The sequence below is a fragment of the Physella acuta genome, unplaced genomic scaffold, assembly GCF_028476545.2.
Source record: "Physella acuta isolate Inbredline_101_S28 unplaced genomic scaffold, ASM2847654v3 ptg000140l, whole genome shotgun sequence".
Taxonomy (NCBI): Eukaryota; Metazoa; Mollusca; class Gastropoda; family Physidae; genus Physella; species Physella acuta.
The window spans coordinates 92,231-116,880 of NW_026731659.1; the positions used below are offsets into that span (position 1 = coordinate 92,231).

Below are 24,650 nucleotides of genomic sequence, written 5' to 3' on the forward strand. Positions count from 1 at the left end.
CTCATAATATTCTATCGAGTCTAGACACTCCTCCTCTAATCTACCTGTATTTACTAACTCAACACAAATATGATCTCGTAGAACTCTATCTCTATCCGAGACATCAACCTCTAGTCCTAGCTCCTCAACTAGACGCAACAACTCTACGCGACAAAACCTGTCTAAAACTTCTAGAGTTGGACACTCCATAAAACTCATTACGTCCATGATTCACACTTACGGAACTTATCAAGCTAAATGGTGGCGGTTAACTAACAAAATGTGGCTCTCACAAAAAACAACTTTAACTTAAACATTAAAAGTACGGCTATCACCTTTGACACTTGAAACAGGTAGACACCAGCTATACTGGGCCAACCAAACTAAGATATCCAGCTACACTGGATCACAAACGATTCACTCACGTATACTGGGAATTGACCCTCCAGCTATACTGAGCAAACCAAATAAAAATTACGAATTTATTCACGTACCTGGGAATGACCCTCCAGCTGTACTGAATAAACCCGAACACTCCAGTTCCACTGGACCAAACAAAAATATTCGAGTATACTGGGCATTAATCCCTCCAGCTATACTGAATAAAAATAAAAATTCCAGCTCTACTGGACCAACATAAAAACTGCATAATAAACTCAGTGTCAATACAAAGGTGATAAGCTCGCTACTTACTCAATGTTTGGAAAACTCTCCTGATTCCGTGAACAACTTTACTCTCACTACTCATAAAACTTAAAACTAAAACACAAGCTCGTGAGCCCCCAACTGAAAATGGCATCAAAAGAAACTATTCAACTCGTTGTCTGTCCTATCCCGGACTCTAGCCGCCAATTGTTACGTCCCCCCTTCTCTAATCCTTTCGAACTAGTCAGGGGATCGTAAACAAGAAGAAGAAAAATAAAAATAAATAAATGCCAACTTCAGTAATCTCTATTTATTCGCCACAAAATACAACATCTAACATTAACCCGCCACCGAAGTACAACAATCAGAAATATACACAACTAAGTACTACAACTACAGTCCTTAATTTGACTAATCTACTTGTCCCTAACCGTCTAGCCTAGCCTAAGTCTAAAACATGTCGTGGCTTTCCACTAGCTCACAGAGACGACCCCATGTCTGTCTCCCCTAAACCTAGCTATCCGAGACGTCCGTCCGTCTCCGTGTGTGTGTCGAGAGTGTCTGTCGAGAGTGTCCCCCTAGTCTCCGGTCTACCCTCCTAAAGTACTCAAGTCGTCCCTCGCTAGTGTGGGAACCTTGTTAATCGAGCCTGACCCCCAGGTCAGGTCAGGTCAGGACATGACCGTCCATCTCGGCCCTGTGCGATCTGGCAGGTTTTCCCAACCGTAAATCACGAGTTCTTGGCCACGTTAATAGCTCGGACCCCAAGACACCAGGTATGCATCGCCCACAGCGTGGTAACCAATCCGGTGTGCCCGTCACGGCCCAAAGGTTCTCACGGCCTGTGCTGGCCAGTGCATTAACATGCCTAAGCATTTCATTTTAATTACCTGGCCCTCCTCGATGGGACCAAACCCAGGTAAAGTTCACTTGGGGTCGTAACAATATATATATATATATATATATATATATATATATATATATATATATATATATATATTATTGTTATTAAAATGTTATTTTTATTTTATATAACATGGAGGTTATTGATTGTGGCTTGTAAAATCAATTTCTAGACAATTTAATATAATAAAGCTAAGGTGCTGCAAGTAAATGAAGAGTTTTCATTATTTACATCTAAATTTGTTATAGTGGGGAGGGAGAGGTTTTGAGAGTTCAAAGGGCTCGACACACTGGGTTGGTCAAACTGTTTTGTTGTGTTTTGTGAGCACTGCTCATGTATAGTTTGTCGTGAGTTGTTGACAATAATATTTTTAATCAATCGTGTTTTTTTTTACTATACTCTCGTATTTAGAATATAACTCAACACTATTCAATTTTCGTAATCATACATACATGAGAGTGCGGAATAAAACAATGACAGTAGTGGCCAAAACTTTAGAAACATAAATAGATAGATCGATGCGAGTGGTGGATTTCGGGGTTGTGGGGTGGGGGCAGGCGTGGTGAGTACGTCAGAGCAATATAATTTATTTTTTTAAAAGAGATTGACGAATATGAGTTCGCAAATAAAGTAACTTTGTGCTATATGTTACTTGAGTATGTTTTAAACGTAGCTTTCACTATCTAATGTATTAAAAAATTAAAATAGCTAACGCTTTTCAATTTAATTTTTTTAAAATGATTATTCTTAAATGTATAAAATACAGATATGTTACCATATTTATATTAAAATTTTCAAATGTATAGCGATCTACCAAATTAATTTTACCACATTAAATAATGGTGAATTTCTACGTTTTTTTTAACTACTTTTGATAACATAGTTATAGGTTGTTTCCCTTTGTATTTCAAAATTAGAAGTCGCAAACAAATGTATAAGTTAAATACATATAAATTCACTCCATGTTTTGTTTTGTTTTTTTTTCGTTTCGCAGATGTCTCGCTTCAGTTGTGTGCGTTGTGGCTTTTGTTTTGATCGGGGTTCAAGGTCACGAATTCCAGCCCGACGATGCCAAGTTGATCCTGAAGCAACACAATGAGTACAGACGGCAGGAGTCAGCAGCCGACATGTACCAGATGGTGAGTAGTTGGTGAGAGATTTTAATCAGGTGGTGAGTAGTTGGTGAGACATTTTAATCAGGTGGTGAGTAGTTGGTGAGACATTTTAATCAGGTGGTGAGTAGATGGTGAGAGATTTTAATCAGGTGATGAGTAGTTGGTGAGACATTTTAATCAGGTGGTCAGTAGATGGTGATACAGTTGACCCAGATGGTGAGTAGTTGGTGAGAGATTTTAATGAGGTGGTGAGTAGCTGGTGAGAGATTTTAATCAGGTGGTGAGTAGTTGGTGAGAGATTTTAAACAGGTGGTGAGTAGTTGGTGAGAGATTTTAATCAGGTGGTGAGTAGTTGGTGAGAGATTTTAATCAGGTGGTGAGTAGTTGGTGAGAGATTTTAATCAGGTGGTGAGTAGTTGGTGAGAGATTTTAATCAGGTGGTGAGTAGATGGTGAGACATTTTAATCAGGTGGTGAGTAGTTGGTGAGACGTTTTAATCAGGTGGTGAGACATTTTAATCAGGTGGTGAGTAGTTGGTGAGAGATTTTAATCAGGTGGTGAGTAGTTGGTGAGAGATTTTAATCAGATGGTGAGTAGTTGGTGAGACATTTTAATCAGGTGGTGAGTAGTTGGTGAGACGTTTTAATCAGGTGGTGAGTAGTTGGTGAGACATTTTAATCAGGTGGTGAGTAGTTGGTGAGAGATTTTAATCAGGTGGTGAGTAGCTGGTGAGACATTTTAATCAGGTGGTGAGTAGATGGTGATACAGTTGAATCATAGTAGATGGTGATACAGTTTTATATGATGGTGAGTAGTTGGTGAGAGATTTTAATCAGGTGGTGAGTAGATGGTGATACAGTTGAATCATAGTAGATGGTGATACAGTTTTATATGAAGGTGAGTAGTTGGTGAGACATTTTAATCAGGTGGTGAGTAGATGGTGATACAGTTGAATCATAGTAGATGGTGATACAGTTTTATATGATGGTGGTGAGTAGTTGGTGAGAAATTTTAATCAGGTGGTGAGTAGATGGTGATACAGTTGAATCACAGTAGATGGTGATACAGTTTTATATGATGGTGAGTAGTTGGTGATACAGTTGAATCACAGTAGATGGTGATACAGTTTTATATGATGGTGAGTAGTTGGTGAAACAGTTGAATCAGGTGGTGAGTAGATGGTGATACAGTTTTATCTGATGGTGAGTAGTTGGTGAAACATTTTAATCAGGTAGTGAGTAGATGGTGATACAGTTTTATATGATGGTGAGTAGTTGGTGATACGGTTGAATCACAGTAGATGGTGATACAGTTTTATCTGATGGTGAGTAGTTGGTGAAACAGTTGAATCAGGTGGTGAGTAGATGGTGATACATCTGAATCTGGTGATGAGTAGATGGAGACACATTTTATAAGATGGTGAGTAGATTGTGATATATTTGAATCAGACGGCGTTACATTACGAATTAGATGTTTAGTAAATTTGGTGATACGTGGTGACACGCGCCACGTGTGGGTCTCAGTTCACAACTTCATTGAATCACCTTTGTGGCGGACATAGCCTCGGGCTCTACACGCGACTCACAAGGTAACTGAAACAGTTTCACTCTACTTCATCTGGCACATGTATCATAGGCACGAAAAGAATATATATATATATATATATATATATATATATATATATATATATATATATATATATATATATATATATATATATATATATATATATATATATGTGTGTGTGTGTGTGTGTGTGTGTATATATATATACATACATACATACCTACATACGTATATATATATATACGTATATATATACATATATACGTATATATATATCTCCATATATATATATATATACATGGATCTAGTTTGTACGGGCGTCAGTGTGTCTGGTACCCGCACGTTCATCAGGTACTATCTCCAGTTGGCGGCGGAGATGAAAGACGATGTGTCAGGGGCGTATCTTTATTGGCTCGCTAATGGGGAGAATTAGCTCGGTTAGAGGCCGCGGACAAATATAATCGGTGTCACCGCGCAAGCTAGGTGCGCAATAAACCGCGTGCGGTGATGCTAATAATATATTTAAAGGGGTAAGGGAGGAAACCCCTTTAAATAATCATAGTTGAGTAATTTATAATTATATAATATTTGATAAAACATGTTGTCATATGGACGATTACAAGAAAAATGAGCAAATGGAAAACTACGCAACGAAAAACTGCACAAATACACGCAAATACAAAAATTGATACTATTACACTTTAATTTTGTCATATTTCGTGGAGAAGTATTTTATTTTGCTACAATGTACATGTGGTCATTCTTTGTTAATGTCTATAGGGCTGGTAAGTAGGTCACCAACCAGTTCTACGGCTCAATAAAACCTGCATGAGCCATAGAACTGTTTATTGACCTACTTACTAGCCCTATATTTGCTTGATTTAAGAAAACTAAAAATACCCTTGCGTACTTTTATGTGCGCAGTTTTCCGCTCACCCACAAGGACATACCTAAGGAATCTCCATACACGACATCATACACCAGATTTTTGTGACTATTTAGAGCCTACTAAGCGTACCAAATGATCAATTTTAAAAAATGTGGCGTAGAATATATTTTGTATTTCTTAAGGAAGAAGAGGAAAAACGTATTGATTATTTATAAAGTATTCATTTTGTTTTGAATATATGTAAGGGTGGGGGATTTTGGAAAGGTGGGCAGAACTTCGACAGAACTTTGCAATATCATTTTCTACGTTTTCGGGAAGTTTTCTGGAGATTTTGTGTCGAAAGAGGGGAGTGGGAGGGCTGGTGACCAATGGCTAAAATCGCGTGCCAGTATAATCTTACGAGTGGTGTTGGTGATTACGTTGTTGTATCTTGTCTTAATAATCTTTTGCCATACTTAAAATATTTATAACAGTTTTTCCTATACGTGTGCACTTTTATGCTCTGATTTATGGATAGGCCCACAGTAGTAAAGTGCGCCAAGATGTAGTTACAATTTTCTCAAAAAGTTCTTAGATATGTTACGTGATTTTTTTTTCAACAGTGCACTGTTATGCGAATGCCGTCTTGAAATTGTGTTAGCATGAGGATATGTTTTCAAAAGTGCAAGAAGATTATATTCTAGAAGCGTGGGTGTTTGCGGAACTAATGTATACTAGAACACAGACGCAACAGTGTCCGTACGAAGATGCTATTATATTACTACGCAGAAGGAAATATATCAGTATATAGATCTAGTTTTATTAGTGCGTACATTCACTTTATTAGTATACAGAAGTAAATTTATGAGTGCGCATATGTAACTTATTGGTAGAAACAATTGCATTAATATGTAGACGCTACTATATTAATACGCAGATATATCTTTATTTGTAAGCAGATACAAATCTATTAGTACATAGATGCAACTTTATTAGTATGCAAATGCAACTCTATTAGTACGCAGATCCAACTCTATTAGTACGCAGATCTAACTGTATTAGTACGCAAATGCAACTCTATTAGTACGCAGATACAAATATTTTAGTACGCAGACGCAAACTCTATTAGTACGCAGATGTAACTCTATTAGTACGCACATGCAACTCTATTAGTACGCACATGCAACTCTATGCAGACGCAAACTCTATTAGTACGCAGATTTAACTCTATTAGTACGCAGATGTAACTCTACACAGATGCAACTATTAGTACGCAGATGCAACCTCTATTAGTACGCACATGCAACTCTATGCAGATGCAACTGTATTAGTACGCAGATGCAACTCTACACAGATGCAACTCTATTAGTACGCAGATTCAACTCTATTAGTACGCCCATGCAACTCTATGCAGATACAACTCTATTAGCACGCACATGCAACTGTATTAGCATGCAGATTCGACTGTATTAGTGCGCACATGTAACTCTACGCAGATGCAACTGTATTAGCACGCATATGCAACTCTATGCAGATTCAACTGTATTAGTACGCACATGCAACTGTATTAGCACGCAGATGCAACTCTATGCAGATTCAACTGTATTAGTACGCACATGCAACTCTATGCAGATTCAACTGTATTAGCACGCAGATGCAACTCTATGCAGATTCAACTGTATTAGTACGCACATGCAACTCTATGCAGATTCAACTGTATTAGCACGCACATGCAACTCTATGCAGATTCAACTGTATTAGTACGCACATGCAACTCTATGCAGATTCAACTGTATTAGCACGCAGATGCAACTCTATGCAGATTCAACTGTATTAGCACGCACATGCAACTCTACGCACATGCAACTGTATTAGTACACATGCAGCTGTCCTGGCGAGCAGATAATGCGATATGTTGGTGGCAACCCAGCCTTCCAAGGCCACTCTTATCTTTAATTTTGAACAAAGTTTTTTTATCTGGCCAATCTGGCACCCAGCATCTCACGCTCCGTGGCATCTGACTCTGATAGAAAATAATTTAGTTTGGTTTTAAGGAAGTTCGGGGATAAGGAATTTATTTTTGGCTTAAAATATGGAATTTTTGTTTTGGTTTTTTTTTCTTCGCTAGAAATATTATTTCATTAAATGATATCAGATGAGCAGTTATGGAGATCATTATATGGAAAGTGTATTGCATTAGTTGGAGGTGGGGAGGGAAAATGAGGGAGAAAATTGCTTATTATGGGGGAAAATAAAAACAGTTCCTGTTTTTATTTACTGCAGACCAGTCATGCGTAATGATGAGTTTGTCTATTTGCATGGTCATAGTTTATGCCGGCATTGTGTGTTCCGCACAAGAGCTTTACGTGATCAGTTAGAATCTAAGACCACCAACTGAGGTTCGCTCGCTTTACAACGTAACCCATCATAAATCAGCTGTTGATGAAACTTTTTGATTTATTATGGTTTTGTTTTTGTTTGTTTGTTTGGTATTTTCAAAGAGTGGGTATAGTTGAAGATACGCTTTGAGAAGGTGACCCCAAGGTGACGTCTAGTGTAATAGGGTGTAGGTTGGGTGTTGGATGAGAATACTGGTTTAAGGGAAGTAGTAATACATAAATTGTGAACATTTTTAAACTATTCTTTTTCTTGAACTTGGTTCATTTTTAACACTTTTTTTTAAATAATTATTTTTTGCAACAAAACTCAGATTTAAACCCTCGATTGACATTTAGTGTCTGTTGACTATGTTATACCTGTGTTTACAATTAAGCAGGGAGGTAATCAGATAAGTGTTTGAGCATTACGCTCAGATAATGAGATACATCACTGATGCCTCAAGATGTTTTTTCCGGTTCCCGGACAAAACTATTTCAGGAAAGATTACTCTTGACAAAATATATCAGGATATTTTAGCCCGGGATGTTTTGCATGGACATTTTTTTTCTAGTCTATTTAGTTTTATCCTACCGGACTAAATAGTTGAAGTTAAATATTTTAAAATTCAATTACTTTTTTTATTCAATATTATGCATCCTTTGTCAATTTCCAAACTTTATTTGTTCTAAATGCGGGATTAACAACACTAACAATACTTTAAGTTTGACCCTATGGGTTTAGAAATAAGTTTAGGGTTTGGAACGCAGGATTTTTTCCGATAAAACTTCCTTTCGCATTATTAATGGACGAGAGAGAGCGCGCGTGGTCGGATTGTAGAGAACACAAGGGGTAATCCATAAATGACATCACGCTTTTTTTTGACGATTTTTACCTCCCACCTCCCCTCCGTCACACATCGTCACAAAAAGCCAGACCCCCCCCCCTAAAATGACGTCAAATGACGTCACACCTCAGTCTACAACCCCCCTCAAAATTGCAGTTGAATTTTTTTATAATGCAAAAATGTGACGTCGCAACATCTGAACCCCTCCCCCTCATCACACACCGTCACAAAATTACGGACCCCCCCTCCCCCCTACGAGTGTGACGTCATTTATGGACGACCCCCAACTTCTAACCCGTAAGTCTTAAGTTCAGATCCCGGGCTCTAGTTCGTCGGACCTCTAAGAGTCTATCCACCTCCGATGGGTACCTGACTCACGGAAAACAAAGACGTCAGGGCACAGTCCTGGCCACACTATCCCTTCACATGCCGAGGTCACAGAAACATGAACAGTGTTTATTTCAGACTTTTTTTCTCCGGGGGGGGGAGCATTTGAAATTTTCGGGGGGCGGTAGACTATCTTCGGGTGGTGGGCGGACACTGTTAAATGTATATATTTTCTATATAAATTCCATTTCGTTCGGGGGGCGGTAGACTTTTTTCGAAGAGATGCCTGGAAGAAACTCTGAACATGAATTCTACTTCATGGAATCACCAGATCCGAAACGGTAACTCTACTTTTTTTTTTAAATTATTGGCGAGTTCTCGTTCCTGTTCTTACAGTTCTGGAACGTGAGCCTGCAGCAGAGGGCCGACAACTGGGCGAGGCGCTGCCTCTTCAAGCACGAGCGTAGCCCGGATGTGGGGGAGAACCTATTCTTCGACACGGACCACCAGAACGGCGTCTACAGCCGGGGCTTGAAGGCGTGGTACGACGAGAAGACCAACTGGGGGTACACGGACCAGGGGTGTCGTGGGACCTGTCACTACACTCAGGTCAGTGGGGGTACACGGACCAGGGGTGTCGTGGGACCTGTCACTACACTCAGGTCAGTGGGGGGGTACACGGACCAGGGGTGTCGTGGGACCTGTCACTACACTCAGGTCAGTGGGGGTACACGGACCAGGGGTGTCGTGGGACCTGTCACTACACTCAGGTCAGTGGGGGGGGGGGGTACACGGACCAGGGGTGTCGTGGGACCTGTCACTACACTCAGGTTAGTGGGGGTACACGGACCAGGGGTGTCGCGGGACCTGTCACTACACTCAGGTCAGTGGGGGGGGGGGGTACACGGACCAGGGGTGTCGTGGGACTTGTCACTACACTCAGGTTAGTGGGGGGTACACGGACCAGGGGTGTCGTGGGACCTGTCACTACACTCAGGTCAGTGGGGGGGGGTACACGGACCAGGGGTGTCGCGGGACCTGTCACTACACTCAGGTCAGTGCAGGGTGGGGGCTGGGCTGCGGGTTTAGGGCTACGTTTTTCTTTTACTAAAGGCAGGGTTGAGGGTGGATAGGTGGGGTTTAGTTTGAAGGCGGCGGGTCATTAGACATATAATTGTAGTACTGAGGGTAGTTAAATGAGGATGTAGTTTAAGGGCGCCGGGTTATTAGATATTGTATTGCACTGAGGGTGGCTAGGTGGGCTGTGGTTTAAGGGCTCGGACTTAGTTCTGATTGTGACATAGTGGGGTGTAATTTAAGGGCGCCGAGTTAATAAACATAACTTAGTACTGAGTGTGAGTAAGTAGGGTGTACTTTAAGGGCGTCTATTTATTAGACAGTTAATACTGAGGGTGGCTAGGTGGGGTGTAGTTTAAGGGCTTCGAGTTATGACGTCGAGACTGAGGATGGTTTCGTGGAGTGTAGTTTAAGGTGCCAAATAATTAAACATGACTACTGTATGTGGCTATGTAGGGTGTAGTTTAAGGGCGCCGAGTTATTTAACATGACTTAGGACTGACGGTGTTTAGCTGGGGTGTATTTTTAAGGGCGCCGAGTTATTAGACATAACTGAGGGCAGTTAAGTCGAGTGTAGTTTAAGGGCGCCGAGTAATTAGATATAACAAAGTGGTAGTACTGATGTTGGCTAGGTGGGGTGTAGTTTAAGGACGCCAAGTTCATCATCATCATCATTCCTTTGTGGCCCCCTGGGGAGCAAAGGGCTGCAACTACACATTTCCAGCGGACTCGGTTTTGGGCTGCTCCCTTAATCTGTGCCCATGTGAGCCCAGCTGTTTTTGCCTCTTACAAGTTATTAGACATAAATTGGTACGGAGAATGACTAGGTGGGGTGATAATTTAGGGTGGAAATTTAGGCTTATCTTTTTCTGGTGCTCAAATAAATAGTGTAATATTTTACAGCTATGTTTCTATTACCATCCATTGTTTTAAAAATCACCATATATCCCCATATAAACAAACCTATCACCAGTCCTGCTCACGTCTCCTGTCGCCACTGTAGTGCCAGCACATTCTCCTTTTGATATTCCAGGTCGTCTGGTCGTACACAACCAACGTAGGATGCTCGGCCCACGTGTGCCCGAACCTGAACGTCGGAGGCCGGATGATCAAGAACGCCATGTACCTGGTCTGCTTCTACTATCCAAGGTGCGATTCTGTACGATCCGTTTTATAAAGAGTAGATTGTGTGCTCTGGCAGATGAGGCTCGTTAGTTAGGGACAGCCACTCTTCTAGGAGAGACAACTCCAAAATCAAACAACTGCTGCCTTGTAGTTTGTTCTTGGTTGGACAAAGGCTATGAAAGCAAATTCAAGAAAAGCAGGCTGAAATTGGAGTCATTGGCCTCAATGGCGCATAACCAGTTGACACGTATATTTAATTGTGTTGGAGGGGATCCCTTCTAAAACTAAAATTAAGAACGAAAAAGAAGAAGATTGTGTAGATGCACTACGTAATAATCTGTAAAGGCGAATGGGTATAGAACTGACCACAATTACCCTTTTTAAAAAGATGGAGAACAACGAAACAGGTGAACTCTACTTCCTCTGCCCTATTGACCGTCAGGTCCGAAATGAATATGTATTTGTCTGTAACAGATTAGTTTAAATTTCCATTTTTTTAAAAGGTTTAAGCTCCGAAAGTTAAAAACTATTACCAAAAAAAAAGAGGAGTAATAAAACAGTTTTCACCCCCAAATTGTAGTTAAATAATATGTTGTTTGTTTCAAAAGTTGAACAGAGTAACATTTTTTTTTAAACGAGACTTTTGGTTTTGAAGATTGTGCATGTATAAACTTACCGCTTTGGTTATTGTGAAAACTAGATGATATTAGTTTTACGGTATCTCTATGGGACGGCGTAGTCGATTGGCCTTATTTCTGTTGGACCAATCAAGTCAGCAGCTGTAATGAGTACCTGAACCGTCAGAGTAAAGTTAAGGTGGATAGGTATTAAGCCGATGTCAAAGATCTAAACGAACTCCACTTCTCCATTGGCAAACCACCAAACTGAAACGGAACTTTACTGACAATAGTACCCGGTCTGAGACCTGAGAACAGAAAAATGTTCTGAGCTTCTTACTTGACTCTTCCGTCTCCACAGAGGAAATTTTGTTGGCCACTTCCCGTACGCCAAAGGTCAAGCGTGTTCTGATTGTGCTGAGGGGGACACGTGTTTAGATGGGCTGTGTGTGTCGTCTGGTCCTGAATCCAAACTGGCGCCAGGTAACATGGGTCATTTAAGTCGTTAGACAGGTAACATGGGTCATTTTAATCGTTGGCTAGGTTGCAGGGGTCAATTTAATCATTGGCTAGGTACCCTAGTTAACTTAATCATTGCTCATATACACTGGTTAATTTAACCATTGACACGATACACTGGTCAGTTTAATAATTAGCCACTTAACACGAGTAATTTTAATCATTAGCCAGGTGCACTGGTTAACTTAATCATTGGTCAGATACCCTGGTACGTTTAATAACCACGTTGAATTTCATATTTTTCTCACTCATCATTTTATAAAGGTAAATTTATAAGCTAATCACTAAGTCAATCACCAGTTAGTTTATAAAGTGCCGACTGACAGTTTAATTACTGTATCATTTTAACCGTTAACCTATATCACACTTCATTTAATCATTGAATAGTTAACACTGATCTAGTTAATGAGCGCACTAATTAACAATAGCCTAATTATGTATTGCCATTTACTTTTAACCCGTCTCTGTTGATAAATTATTATTTTTAATTTTATGAACTGGATATGTTATTTTCTTTTTTAAGCTAATGAACTGGATAATTAGCTTCTTTTTAGTCTAATGAACATCATATGCTAGTTAATTATTTTTTTAATCTAATGAACTGGATATGCTAATTAATTTCTTTTTAATCTAATGAACGTGTTAGGCTAGTTAATTTCCTTTTTTAATCAAATAAACAAGATATGTTAATGAATTTCCCTTTTTTATCTAATAAACGGGATATCACACAACCCCGTCCTTAAGATTATCCCATCTTTCAAGCTCCAATAACTTGTAATTCCTATAATCCGATTTATGATGCGGTGCCTAATTCCAAACCCTTTCATCATAATAAGATACCACCATCTTCTGAAGAAAATTATGTTTATTAGTTTCATAAATCGCCATCAAGTATTATGAATACTCCTTTTTCGTTTTCCTATTATCTTCCGATAAGATACCTTCATCTTCTAAAGAAAAATTAAGTTTATTAATTTCCTAAAACGTCTTCACGCATTCATGAATACTCCTTTCGTTTCCCCATTATCTCACGATCCAACTTTTATAATAGCCGTATCTAAAAATAGCTCACCTACATTGATTTCTTATCAGTCGGTGCGTCTTTTATTCGGGTTCTTATAAAAGAAAAAACCAGCCTCCAAACGAGAAAGGAGAGTTATTTTTATTAATGTCGATTGTATAATTTTTTTAAAACGATGGCATCACAAAGAGGTTCGGGGGGGGGGGGGGGGAAGGAATGCATGCAGAATGCACCGGATGACACTAAGCGAGGTTGTGACACCTAATTAATCAACTTTAACGCTGCTTGCTTTATGTATAGGGGGGGGGGGGGTCGTCCATAAATGCAGTCACCTTTTTTAGACTATTTTTTACCTCATCTTCACAGAAACACATGGACCCCCCCCTCCCTCATGTTTAAAATGAAGTGAAATTCCTTTTCCTGAACCCACCCACCCTCCCTCACCCTCCTCCCTCCCTTTTTAACACGTTTTTAACACGTTTTTCTTAACTCAGCTTCGCGTTTGTTTGTTTGGTTGTTTGGATGTTTGTTGTTAAAATTGACATCGAAAATTAGCCCACTTCTGATTGCTCTAGAGACCTGAAATTTGGCATGCATGCTACTTTCGCCTAACAATTTCAGATGCAATCATAAAAACTAGCAATTAGTGACCGTAATTAGCTTAATTTAATTACGCCCCAAGGACCATAAAATTGAGGACATGATTTCTAAAGATACCGACAAGACTGGAGGCCTATTGACACAGTTACTTCGGCCCCAATCGATGTGAGCGCGCTGGCCGTGATCGTATAGTGGTTAGTACTTCGCGTTGTGGCCGCGACAACCCAGGTTCGAATCCTGGTCGCTCAAGATTTTTAGTCCGTGTATTTATAAACACTTTTTTAAAAACCACGTTTTTCATGTGTAGCAACGGACTAAAAAGGAGAAAATAAAATACTTTAAAAAAACTTTTTAAAAAACCACGTTTTTTATGTGTAGCAACGGACTAAAAAGGAGAACGGACACGGTAACACATTGTTAACGGTGACACGGTTGGTACGCTGGGCATGCTAAAATACACATAAACACGTTTTTCCTTAACTCAGCTTCGCGTTTATTTGTTTGTTTATGGGAGATTTGATCACGTGATTCGTGAGTAGATCTCCACGCCAGCAACGTAAATTACACCCTTTCTCTGTTTAAAGCGTATCGGTCGCTCAAGATTTTTTTAGTCCGTGTATTTAAAAACACTTAGTCAAGTCATACTTAATCAAGTGATTAGATAAAGTAGAAAATAAACTATATAAAAAACTTTTTAAAAACCACGTTTTTCATGTGTAGCAACGGACTAAAAAGGAGAAAATAAAATAGTTAAAAAAAACGTTTTAAAAAAAACACGTTTTTCTTGTGGACTAAAAAGTAAAAAATAAATTTTTCTTGTGTGCTTCCTCGAGCTGTGCGGGTTCTTGTGATGACTGACAAAAAACGTGGGTCGGGCAGATGGGTCGGGAAATTTGATGGTGAACGTACCCACGTTTTTTGTCAGTCATCACAAGAACCTGCACAGCTCGAGGAAGCACACAAGAAAAATTTATTTTTTACTTTTTAGTCCACAAGAAAAACGTGTTTTTTTTTAAAACGTTTTTTTTAACTATTTTATTCTTAACTCAGCTTCGCGTTTGTTTGTTTGGTTGTTTGGATGTTTGTTGTTAAAATTGACATCGAAAATTAGCCCACTTCTGATTGCTCTAGAGACCTGAAATTTGGCATGCATGCTACTTTCGCCTAACAATTTCAGATGCAATCATAAAAACTAGCAATTAGTGACCGTAATTAGCTTAATTTAATTACGCCCCAAGGACCATAAAATTGAGGACATGATTTCTAAAGATACCGACAAGACTGGAGGCCTATTGACACAGTTACTTCGGCCCCAATCGATGTGAGCGCGCTGGCCGTGATCGTATAGTGGTTAGTACTTCGCGTTGTGGCCGCGACAACCCAGGTTCGAATCCTGGTCGCTCAAGATTTTTAGTCCGTGTATTTATAAACACTTTTTTAAAAACCACGTTTTTCATGTGTAGCAACGGACTAAAAAGGAGAAAATAAAATACTTTAAAAAAACTTTTTAAAAAACCACGTTTTTTATGTGTAGCAACGGACTAAAAAGGAGAACGGACACGGTAACACATTGTTAACGGTGACACGGTTGGTACGCTGGGCATGCTAAAATACACATAAACACGTTTTTCCTTAACTCAGCTTCGCGTTTATTTGTTTGTTTATGGGAGATTTGATCACGTGATTCGTGAGTAGATCTCCACGCCAGCAACGTAAATTACACCCTTTCTCTGTTTAAAGCGTGTCGGTCGCTCAAGATTTTTTTAGTCCGTGTATTTAAAAACACTTAGTCAAGTCATACTTAATCAAGTGATTAGATAAAGTAGAAAATAAACTATATAAAAAACTTTTTAAAAACCACGTTTTTCATGTGTAGCAACGGACTAAAAAGGAGAAAATAAAATACTTTAAAAAAACTTTTTAAAAAAACACGTTTTTCTTGTGGACTAAAAAGTAAAAAATAAATTTTTCTTGTGTGCTTCCTCGAGCTGTGCAGGTTCTTGTGATGACTGACAAAAAACGTGGGTCGGGCAGATGGGTCGGGAAATTTGATGGTGAACGTACCCACGTTTTTTGTCAGTCATCACAAGAACCTGCACAGCTCGAGGAAGCACACAAGAAAAATTTATTTTTTACTTTTTAGTCCACAAGAAAAACGTGTTTTTTTAAAAAGTTTTTTTTAAGTATTTTATTTTATATTTTAGCATCGTAACTAATTCTTATAAAATTCGAGAGTTCTAAGTTTATTTAAGGATTTTATATGTATATAAATATATAAATCTATGTATATATATATGTGTGTGTATGTATATATATATATATATATATATATATATATATATATATATATATATATACTCCAATTACATACATATAAAATATAGATGTATATGGAATACACAATACATAATACACCTGTATATTGAATCCTCCTCTCAGATTTCGTCAAGGCCATGCCATCACAGAGTCTAACCATGTCCTCCAGCCACATCAGCACGCTCGACGCCTTCAAGTCGCTGAGTCAGCAGTTCCCCACCCACACCGTCCACCACAGCTCGCGGCACCAGCGTCACGAGCAGCAGCACCACCAGAGCGAGACGGTGGTCTCGCCCTCGGGCTACACCCACCAGTCCCACTCCCGGTACCACCATCAGGAGGTTCGCCATTCCCAGACGCACTACCAGTCTAGAAACGACATGGAGCGGAAGTGGCTGGAGAAGATGAAACAGGAGGAGCAAGGTGAGACCAGAGTTCCGGTGCAAGAGGTGGACGATGAGGGAGAGGAGAGGAGGCGTCAGGAGGAGAGGAGGCGTCACAACGAGATGCTCAAGAAGAGGGAGAACGACGCTAGACAGATCAAGCTGCTGCTGAGGGAGAAGCTGAGGCTGGAGGAGGAGAAAAGACGTCAAGAGATGGCGAGGGTGGAGGAGGAGAAGCGGGAGGAGATGCTGAGGGTGAGAGAACAGAGACGGGAGGAGATGAAGAGGAGGGAGGAGAGGAAACGAGAGGAGACGCAGAGGTTAGAGAAATATAAAAGAGATTTATGTTTTTGTTTGTAAATAGTGTATACTTTACTTGTGCATTGCAATCTAACACATTGTTCATGATGTTTCCGTTATATTGTTAGACTCAAATGAAAGTTAGGGATCATATATATATATATACACACACACACATTATGATATATATATATATATATATATATATATATATATATATATATATATATATATATATATATATATATATATATATATATATATATATATATATATTATTATGTGTGTGTGTGCGTGTGTGTGTGATTGCGTGTATGTGTGTAAATGCGTTTGTATGTATGTTTGTGCGTGTATGTATGTGTGGTTTGTCAGTCTGTGTGTGTGTCTGTGTGAATTAATAAGAGTGAGTGTTCATACTAAGTCAGTTTCGATCCTTCCCCCCCCCTTCTTTTTATCTTTATGAGTTTTGCAATACATGTTTGGTCCCTAATGAGGCAAGATACATTATTTCCGGAGTTTAGCTCTAATGTATATGTTGCAACTAAAAATTGTTCATAAACAATTCTATAGCTCATCCGTTATTCAATGAACTACATGTTTTAATCTCTATCAAATCTGAAAAATCTAACACTGATGAGAAACACATTACCGCAGTGAATGTTAGTCCTATATAGTGCTTGTATCAATACATTTAAAGCAAATGACTTAGAGGCGTAGCGTTGGGGTACATATATCCCCGGGCGCCGACCTTAGGGGACGCCAAAATGGGTTCTAAAAACAAATTAAAATGTCATTTAGCTGCAGTTTTGCATTATAAATATAAAAAATATGGGGGATGGGTGCAAATTGAAAGTTTTAGGGGGGTGTGCAAATTGAAAGTTTTAGGGGGGGGGGTGTGCAAATTGAAAGTTTGAGGGGGGTGCAAATTGAAAATTGAAGGGTTGTTCAAAAGGAGGGCGCCAAATAGAAAGTTTGTTCCTGGGCGCCGGGAAGGGTCGCTACGCCTCTGAAATGACTTCATGTTTTTAATGTCCAGGCTGGAGGACCAAAAACGTGAAGAGATGTTGAAGATGGAGGAAGAAAAACGCCGGCTCTCCGAACAGACGACGCCCCTGCAAGTGGACACCCTCCGCCTAGAAAACAAAGACACCTCTGGCAGACAACCGAAGATCGTCTACCCTGAACAAGAAACGCCCCTGTCTGAAAAGTCGGTCAGCGTCGTCACACGGACCGAGTCGAACAGTTCCAGTTGGAACCACACCCTGCTGACGCCGGATGGGCCCAGGTCTCGGCATTATTCAGATCACGTGCACCGCAGTGGGGTGAGTGCCCAGGAGATGGTCAAGTCCTACAGGCCACCCACTGACCAGAGGGGCGGCTCGCAACAAGAGGAGGAGAAGCAAGTTCTTGATGCAGACGGTAGACCGTGTACAGACAGACGGAAGGAGTAGGTTTTACACTTTATTTATTCTTTATTAATTTTATTTTACTACGGTGTGTCCGGCCGGTAGCGCCTATGATTGCTAACTTCATAAATCCCGAATTCAGACCCACAGATGAGGCTCACTAGCTGGGGATAGTAACACATCTAGGAGAGACAACTCCAAAATCAAACAACTGCTGACTGTGCAGATTGTTCTTGGGTGGGCAACGGCAATGGAATTAAATCCAGAAAAAAAGCAGGCTGAAATCGAAGTCTACGGGCCGTGTGAAGCATGACATTTAGACACGTAGTAGGCCTACTTAACTGAAATCCCCTTCATTATAGCAATTTAAGAAACGAAAAATATGTTGTTTGATAAATATCTTGCGTTAGCGAAAGCAACAAATAGATGGTAGATATAAAACATAAACTAGCGTTAAGCTCTTTAGTTCCGTTATATTTACTACCCATAAACACTCCCTGTTGGTTTTATTAAAAGTATAGATTTCTGTATGAAACATCTGTTACCGTTCACAAAAAAAAAAACGTTTTAAATTATGAGGTATCTGTTTCTATACTTCAAAAAAAAAGTTTTAAAAAAGTATAAAGTATACGTTTCCACTCCTTTAAACGAAATTTTAACAAACGACTGCGATTTTCTGAGGTGAATCTCTGTGTTGAGACAATCCTCACTTTCACGAAATTAACACCGAACATAAACTATTTAGATTTAACCCAGGATATGACAAGTCACCCCCGGGCACATGACCCATATTTTAGCTCTTATATGTTTGTTTGTTTTTTTAATTTTAACACAGCGGTGTCGATTCATCTGCTTCGCTAAACCACCAGTGCCCCAAAAACCTCACTTGCAGTCTCCATAGCAGAATCACACGCTTAATTTAAAAACTACCCCCATCTTCCTACCCGCCTCACACACACAATCTCAAATAAAAAATATACCCCACAGCCTGTCCTTCATACTCCACCCCCCTCCCACCCTGCGTCTTTGTTTCATACTCTATTTGATCAAAACAGATTCCCGGTGTACATTTTTAACTTCATCTTCATGCTATAACGCGTGAGAAAAGAATGCAATATCTGTTATGGTTGTCCCCCTTTCCTTGGTTACCCCCCTTTTCCCTTGCTTATCTCTCGTCGTTTCAAAACACAAGTGCTTTCTCCTGTGCAGATTTATTTTAAAAACCTAGATGGGCGTCTAAGTGTTGCGTTTCGTGCACCATAAAGGATTTAATACAAGTAATTTGTAAACAAACAGCCGCCTACAATTACTACAAAAATGCTTTTGTTTACACATATCTCTACAATGTGATTCACCTTAGCAAAAATGTACAAAAGAAATTTCTTTAACAAAAATATTTTAAAACATAAAAATGTGTATTCTAAACACATAAAGTGCAATCCTATAAACATGAATTATATAATTAGATCTGATTATATCTATACAAACAGAATACAAACTGAAAAATAAATACTTTCAATTTTTAATGTTTTGTTTCTCTGGATTCTGCTGCATTTATACTTTCTACCTAAAAATGTCCAATTAAGATGTCCATTCTCTCTCTCCTACAAATATCCATGTCGGATCTCTCTCCAAAAAATGTTCATGTCGTATTTCTCCCTCCTAAAATGTCCATGTCGTATTTCTCCCTCCTAAAATGTTCACGTCCTATTTCTTCCTCCTAAAAATGTCCATGTCGTATTTTCCCTCCTAAAAATGTCCATGTCGTATCCCCCTCCTAAAAATGTCCGTGTCGTATCTCCCTTCCCCTCCCCTCCTAAAAATGTCCATGTCGTATCTCCCTCCCCCCCCCCTAAAAATGTCCATGTCGTATCTCCCTCCCCCTCCCCTCCTAAAAGTGTCCATGTCGTATCTCCCTCCTTAAAATGCCCATGTCGTATCTCCCTCCCCCCTCCTAAAAATGCCCATGTCGTATCTCCCTACTACAGATGCCCATGTCGTATTCTCCCCCTAAAAATGTCCTTTTCGTATCCCCCTAAAAATATCCATGTTGTATCTCCCCCTAAAAATGTCCATGTCGTATCACCCCCCCCCCCATAAAAATGTCAATGTCGTATCTCCCTCCTAAAAATGTCCATGTCGTATCTCCCCCCTACAGATGTCCCACTTGGGCGACTAAATGTCAGCGAAGTGCGGTCGTGACCCTCGCCTGCCCTTTGACCTGCGGCAAGTGTGGCCTTCACCTAACCAACCGGAAGAGAAACAGCTACTCACGAGCCCAAGGAAACGTGGACGCCAAGGCCTACCACAGGACCCACACGCGCGCACGGCGGCCCAAGAAGACCCGCCAAAACCAGAAAAAGAAGTAAGTTGTTAGGGTTAGGGTTAGGGTTAGGGTTAGTGTTAGGGTTAGGGTTAGGGTTAGGGTTAGGGCTAGGGTTAGGGTTAGGGTTAGGGTTAGGGTTAGGGTTAGGGTTAGGGTTAGGGTTAGGGTTAGGGTTAGGGTTAGGGTTAGGGTTAGGGTTAGGGTTAGGGTTAGGGTTAGGGTTAGGGTTAGGGTTAGGGTTAGGGTTAGGGTCAGGGTTAGGCTTTAGGATTAGTGGTAGTGTTAGGGTTAGGTTTAAACCATGTCCAGTGTTGGGTTTGGTTTTGGGTTAAGTTTTAGGTTAATGCGAATGCTTGGGTTTAGTTTTTTTTCCTAAGATTAGGATTAAGGTAATATATAGGTACAGAGTACGAGTTAGAGTCAGGATTCTTGAACTTGGGGGAGGGTAATTGACAGGGGGCAATTGTTTGTCAGGGGGGTGGGGGTAATTGACGGGGGGTGGGGTAATGCAGGCAACAAATATCTTAATAACAATAGGCTAACACTAACCAACAAATAAAGAATAAATTGTTCTGAATGTTACATTTAAAAGAAAATGCTCAATCTATGTCTACTTTTAATTAGGTGGTAAAGAACAAATTATTCCCTCTGATAGTGAATTGAATTTCATTCAGAAAACCCAAAGGGAATGTATTAACTTCAAGGTTACTCTTCACAGAAATAAAGCATTGAAGTTTCAACTAACTTTTTAGCGCAATTTCCATTCTGGAGAATTGCGTTTATTAACTCGTCATTTCTGGGAATGGATGGATGAATGAATGAATGTATGGATGTATGAATGTGTGTCCGGGCTTTAAGTCGTATCTCCTCCTCAACGAAGCAATATCGATGACTAGTTCCAAAAGCAATTATGTTAAGCAAGTTACGAGAATGAACATAGGCTATAAAAATTCCGGGTTTCTTTCATGGATTCCCAGGAAAAGCCAAAAAAACTCGAGAAAATGCAGTTTTTGGCCCATATCTCGGCAACCAGACCACTTAGCGACTTGAAACATGTACCAATCGATTCCTGCCATAATTTAGAACAATATTGCCGAAGAAAGTTTTCAAAAATATCCTCTCGTTCGGTCACAAATTTTAAAATTACATAAACACCTACAAACCGATCGTTCTTCTAGCTTGAACGCACCCTAGCAGTATACGTCAGAGCTATTTTTAGATAACATAAGGAAATTGCGCATAAATGTCACTAGACTTTTTTAATTAACTTGTTTGTATAGGACCTGCTTTTTCTCAACTAAATTGGTTACATTGCCGTGTTTTTACTAGAAACAACACAACAGCTGAGTAGATCTTCTACGACAGTGGTTCCTACTTTTTTTGGAGGTACCGAACCCCCACTGTCCCCACAAGTTTCATATGCGCATTCACTGTATCATTTTTAATATTTCTATCATCCGCACAGACAAGATTAGTGTTTCTTCCAGGCATCTTTTCGGGGGGGGGGGGTGGCTTTGTCGTCGTCGTTGTCGTCCCCCCCCCCCCCCCCCCCCACACACACACACCAAGAACGATATGGAATTCAAATAGAAAATATATACTTTTCACAACGTCCGCCCTGCGGAAATTTTAGTCCGCCCTAAATCAAAACTTAAAACAAAATGCGCATGCGCAAACATAAATAAGTCTTCATCTCCTGCAGAATAGGCATGTGGTAAACAAAATTAAAAATGTATTATGTCTAATACTGCTGTTACATCCAAGCGGAATGGGTTTTGTATTGTAAATGATCTGAATTACTTGAGTTGTTTTCTTTCTACTTCTTTGTTGTCAGGATTGAAAAACAGCGGGAAAGAGAGGCCTTGGTGAGGGAAAAAGATCAATCTTTGAGGGGCAGTGACGCCCCAGTGAGAGAAAGAGATCAGTCTTTGAGGGGCAGTGACGCCCCAGTGAGGGGAAAAGAGCAGTCTTTAAGGGGCAGTGACGCCCCAGTGAGGGGAAAAGAGCAGTCTTTGAGGGGCAGTGACGCCCCAGTGAGAGAAAGAGACCAGTCTTTGGGGGGCAGTGACGCCCCAGTGAGGGGCAGTGACGCCCCACAGGAAATGAGAGAGCTGCGCATGCGTCAGGTGACCAATGGGGTACAAAGGGACCAGGAAACGAAACCGGATGAGGCTCCTGTTATAGTCGAGCCTCTCAGGCCAAGACGAATCAACCCCCACACTCAAGGTTGGTGGTCATTGTTGTCATTAGTCAGTGTCATAAGTTAATGACACTGGTCAGCTTTTTAGATCAGTGTCATTAGGCATGGCCTAGTAGTAGAGCGCAAGACTGCTAACCTGAAAATCTCGAGATCGAATCCAGTTTCAAGAACACCCAGCTCTATTTGGGTACCTAAGTAAAGTAAAGGCGGTTAAGCATAGTGCTGACCACACTATTCCTTCATATGTCGAGGTCACAGAAACAGGTGAACTCTACTATTTGCCCCCTGGACCATCAGGTTCGAAAAGGGGGGTTTACTGACATTGTCCATTGTGGGTGTAATAAATCACTGTTATTAATGTTATAAATCATTGTCATTACTTTGTGTCAGTATCTGTAGTTGGAGACACTATGGATTGTCATTAGCCAATGTAAACATTTAGTTATCAGTTTACCAAAAAACACTGTTACTAATTGGACTACTTGCCATGGGTATATTCAGTATATTGTGTTTGGACGTGGAAGACGGTACCAGTTTGTCAAAATCTTAGTTAACATTTACGTTGTTGCGGCTGCGTTAAGTATTTCAACTAAATCTCATGATTTACATCAAATACTGTAGGTGCTATAGGCTTGTAGTCTTTGTAGAACAGCTTGTAACTTGTGCAACCTCGTCAAGGTTTCAACTCGCTTGTCTTTCTCACGTTGCTATGGCTACAGCATTGATAACTTCCGGTCTTCTTCTCCTCCCTAGCACGCGCCAGCATGTGCCGGGACTACCCGACCCACGTGACGAGCTGCAAATTCTGGTCAAAACGAGGCTACTGTCTACACAACCAGATCGTCCGTGAGGTTTACTGCAGGCATTCCTGCGCGTCCTGTGGTTAAGTGGGTTCGAATCCCACTCAGCCTGACGTTAATTCTGGTATTTAATTAACACTGAGGTATATAATGACGCAATGCTGTGGTAAACAGCTAACCCTGTTGTCGCCTAGAAAGTATGAATATTTATAAACAAAATGTTATTGAATTGCTTGTTGGTATGGGATGTTTAGGATTTATTTTCGGTTGGTTTATTTTTATAGTAGGTAATACTCATTCAAAGTATTTCAAGAGACTTCAGTATAAGTAATGCCTAGCATTCTTTCCTCGTATTATGTAAGGTTATTTGGATATGCTATCTGTATAGGTCATATAAAATATGAGGTTTTTATATAGGCCATTTAGAAACGTTGTTTGTATAGACAATAATATATAAACAGAATGTTTATGTGTTAGTCATAAAAAATCAACGTTTATGGAATACAGTATAAAAAAATAGGTTATAAAGAAAAAGTAAGATTGGACATGAGCAATATTCAAACAGTTATGTGGTGTTGTAAACAAACTATAAAACAAGACATTCATTAGAAAAGTGTATTATATTTTTGTTAATTGTTTCTATAAGAAAAACATTTAACAAGTGGTGTTTTGACCACGTGATGTGATTAAACAAGATTGCCTTGACGTATTTAACATATTACATTTTATTTTTTCTGACATTGTCGGTTTTTTAAAAGAATTCATAGTCATAGTGTCTTGGCATCACAGGATGGACAAAGGTGGACAGCACATATTAAAAGCCAATAAATGCTGGGCCTTAGATATATATATATATATATATATATATATATATATATATATATATATATATATATATATATATATATATATATATATATATATATATATATATATATATATATACTCGTTGTCTAAAGTTTATTTCTAACCAGCAATGGCGATGTTTAGAAATGATCATCTTCTCTGGAGTCCAGATCCCCAGTTTATTGTGTTCTGCATAAATACACCTCTATCTGTTACCCTTTCTGGTGTTTTATTTGTTGATAAACCATTGTTTTGTATATTTTAATGCTGTATATTTAGCTTCAACTATCTTCCTCTTTAATTTAAGTACTTAGATTTAGCTTTAAATCTTTAGAGCTGTTATATTAAAATTTTCATTTTGTACATTATTTTGTATTTATGTGAATATGTATAGTAACCTTTAAACAACGTTGTTCATTCAAAAAGTTTAGCAAATAAATATGTGTGGTCCAAGGTAGGGGAGATAATGAATCTATTGTTTCCCCTT

At 39.5% G+C, this 24,650-nt stretch overlaps 1 protein-coding gene across 2 annotated transcripts in view; it reads left to right on the top strand.

Annotated features, from left to right (window-relative positions):
* Positions 1-24,149, top strand: part of LOC131935269 (trichohyalin-like) — a 72,077-nt gene extending 47,928 nt beyond the window's left edge. For both annotated transcript variants that reach the window (XM_059291648.1, XM_059291650.1), the window contains exons 3-11: positions 2,523-2,667; positions 9,024-9,236; positions 10,738-10,853; positions 11,808-11,929; positions 16,026-16,605; positions 17,622-18,032; positions 20,150-20,356; positions 22,152-22,543; positions 23,271-24,149. In XM_059291648.1, the coding sequence (XP_059147631.1) occupies positions 2,523-2,667; positions 9,024-9,236; positions 10,738-10,853; positions 11,808-11,929; positions 16,026-16,605; positions 17,622-18,032; positions 20,150-20,356; positions 22,152-22,543; positions 23,271-23,404 (2,320 nt within the window). In that variant the 3' untranslated portion in view covers positions 23,405-24,149. The remainder of the gene's footprint in view (positions 1-2,522; positions 2,668-9,023; positions 9,237-10,737; positions 10,854-11,807; positions 11,930-16,025; positions 16,606-17,621; positions 18,033-20,149; positions 20,357-22,151; positions 22,544-23,270) is intronic.
* Positions 24,150-24,650: the final 501 nt, after the last annotated feature.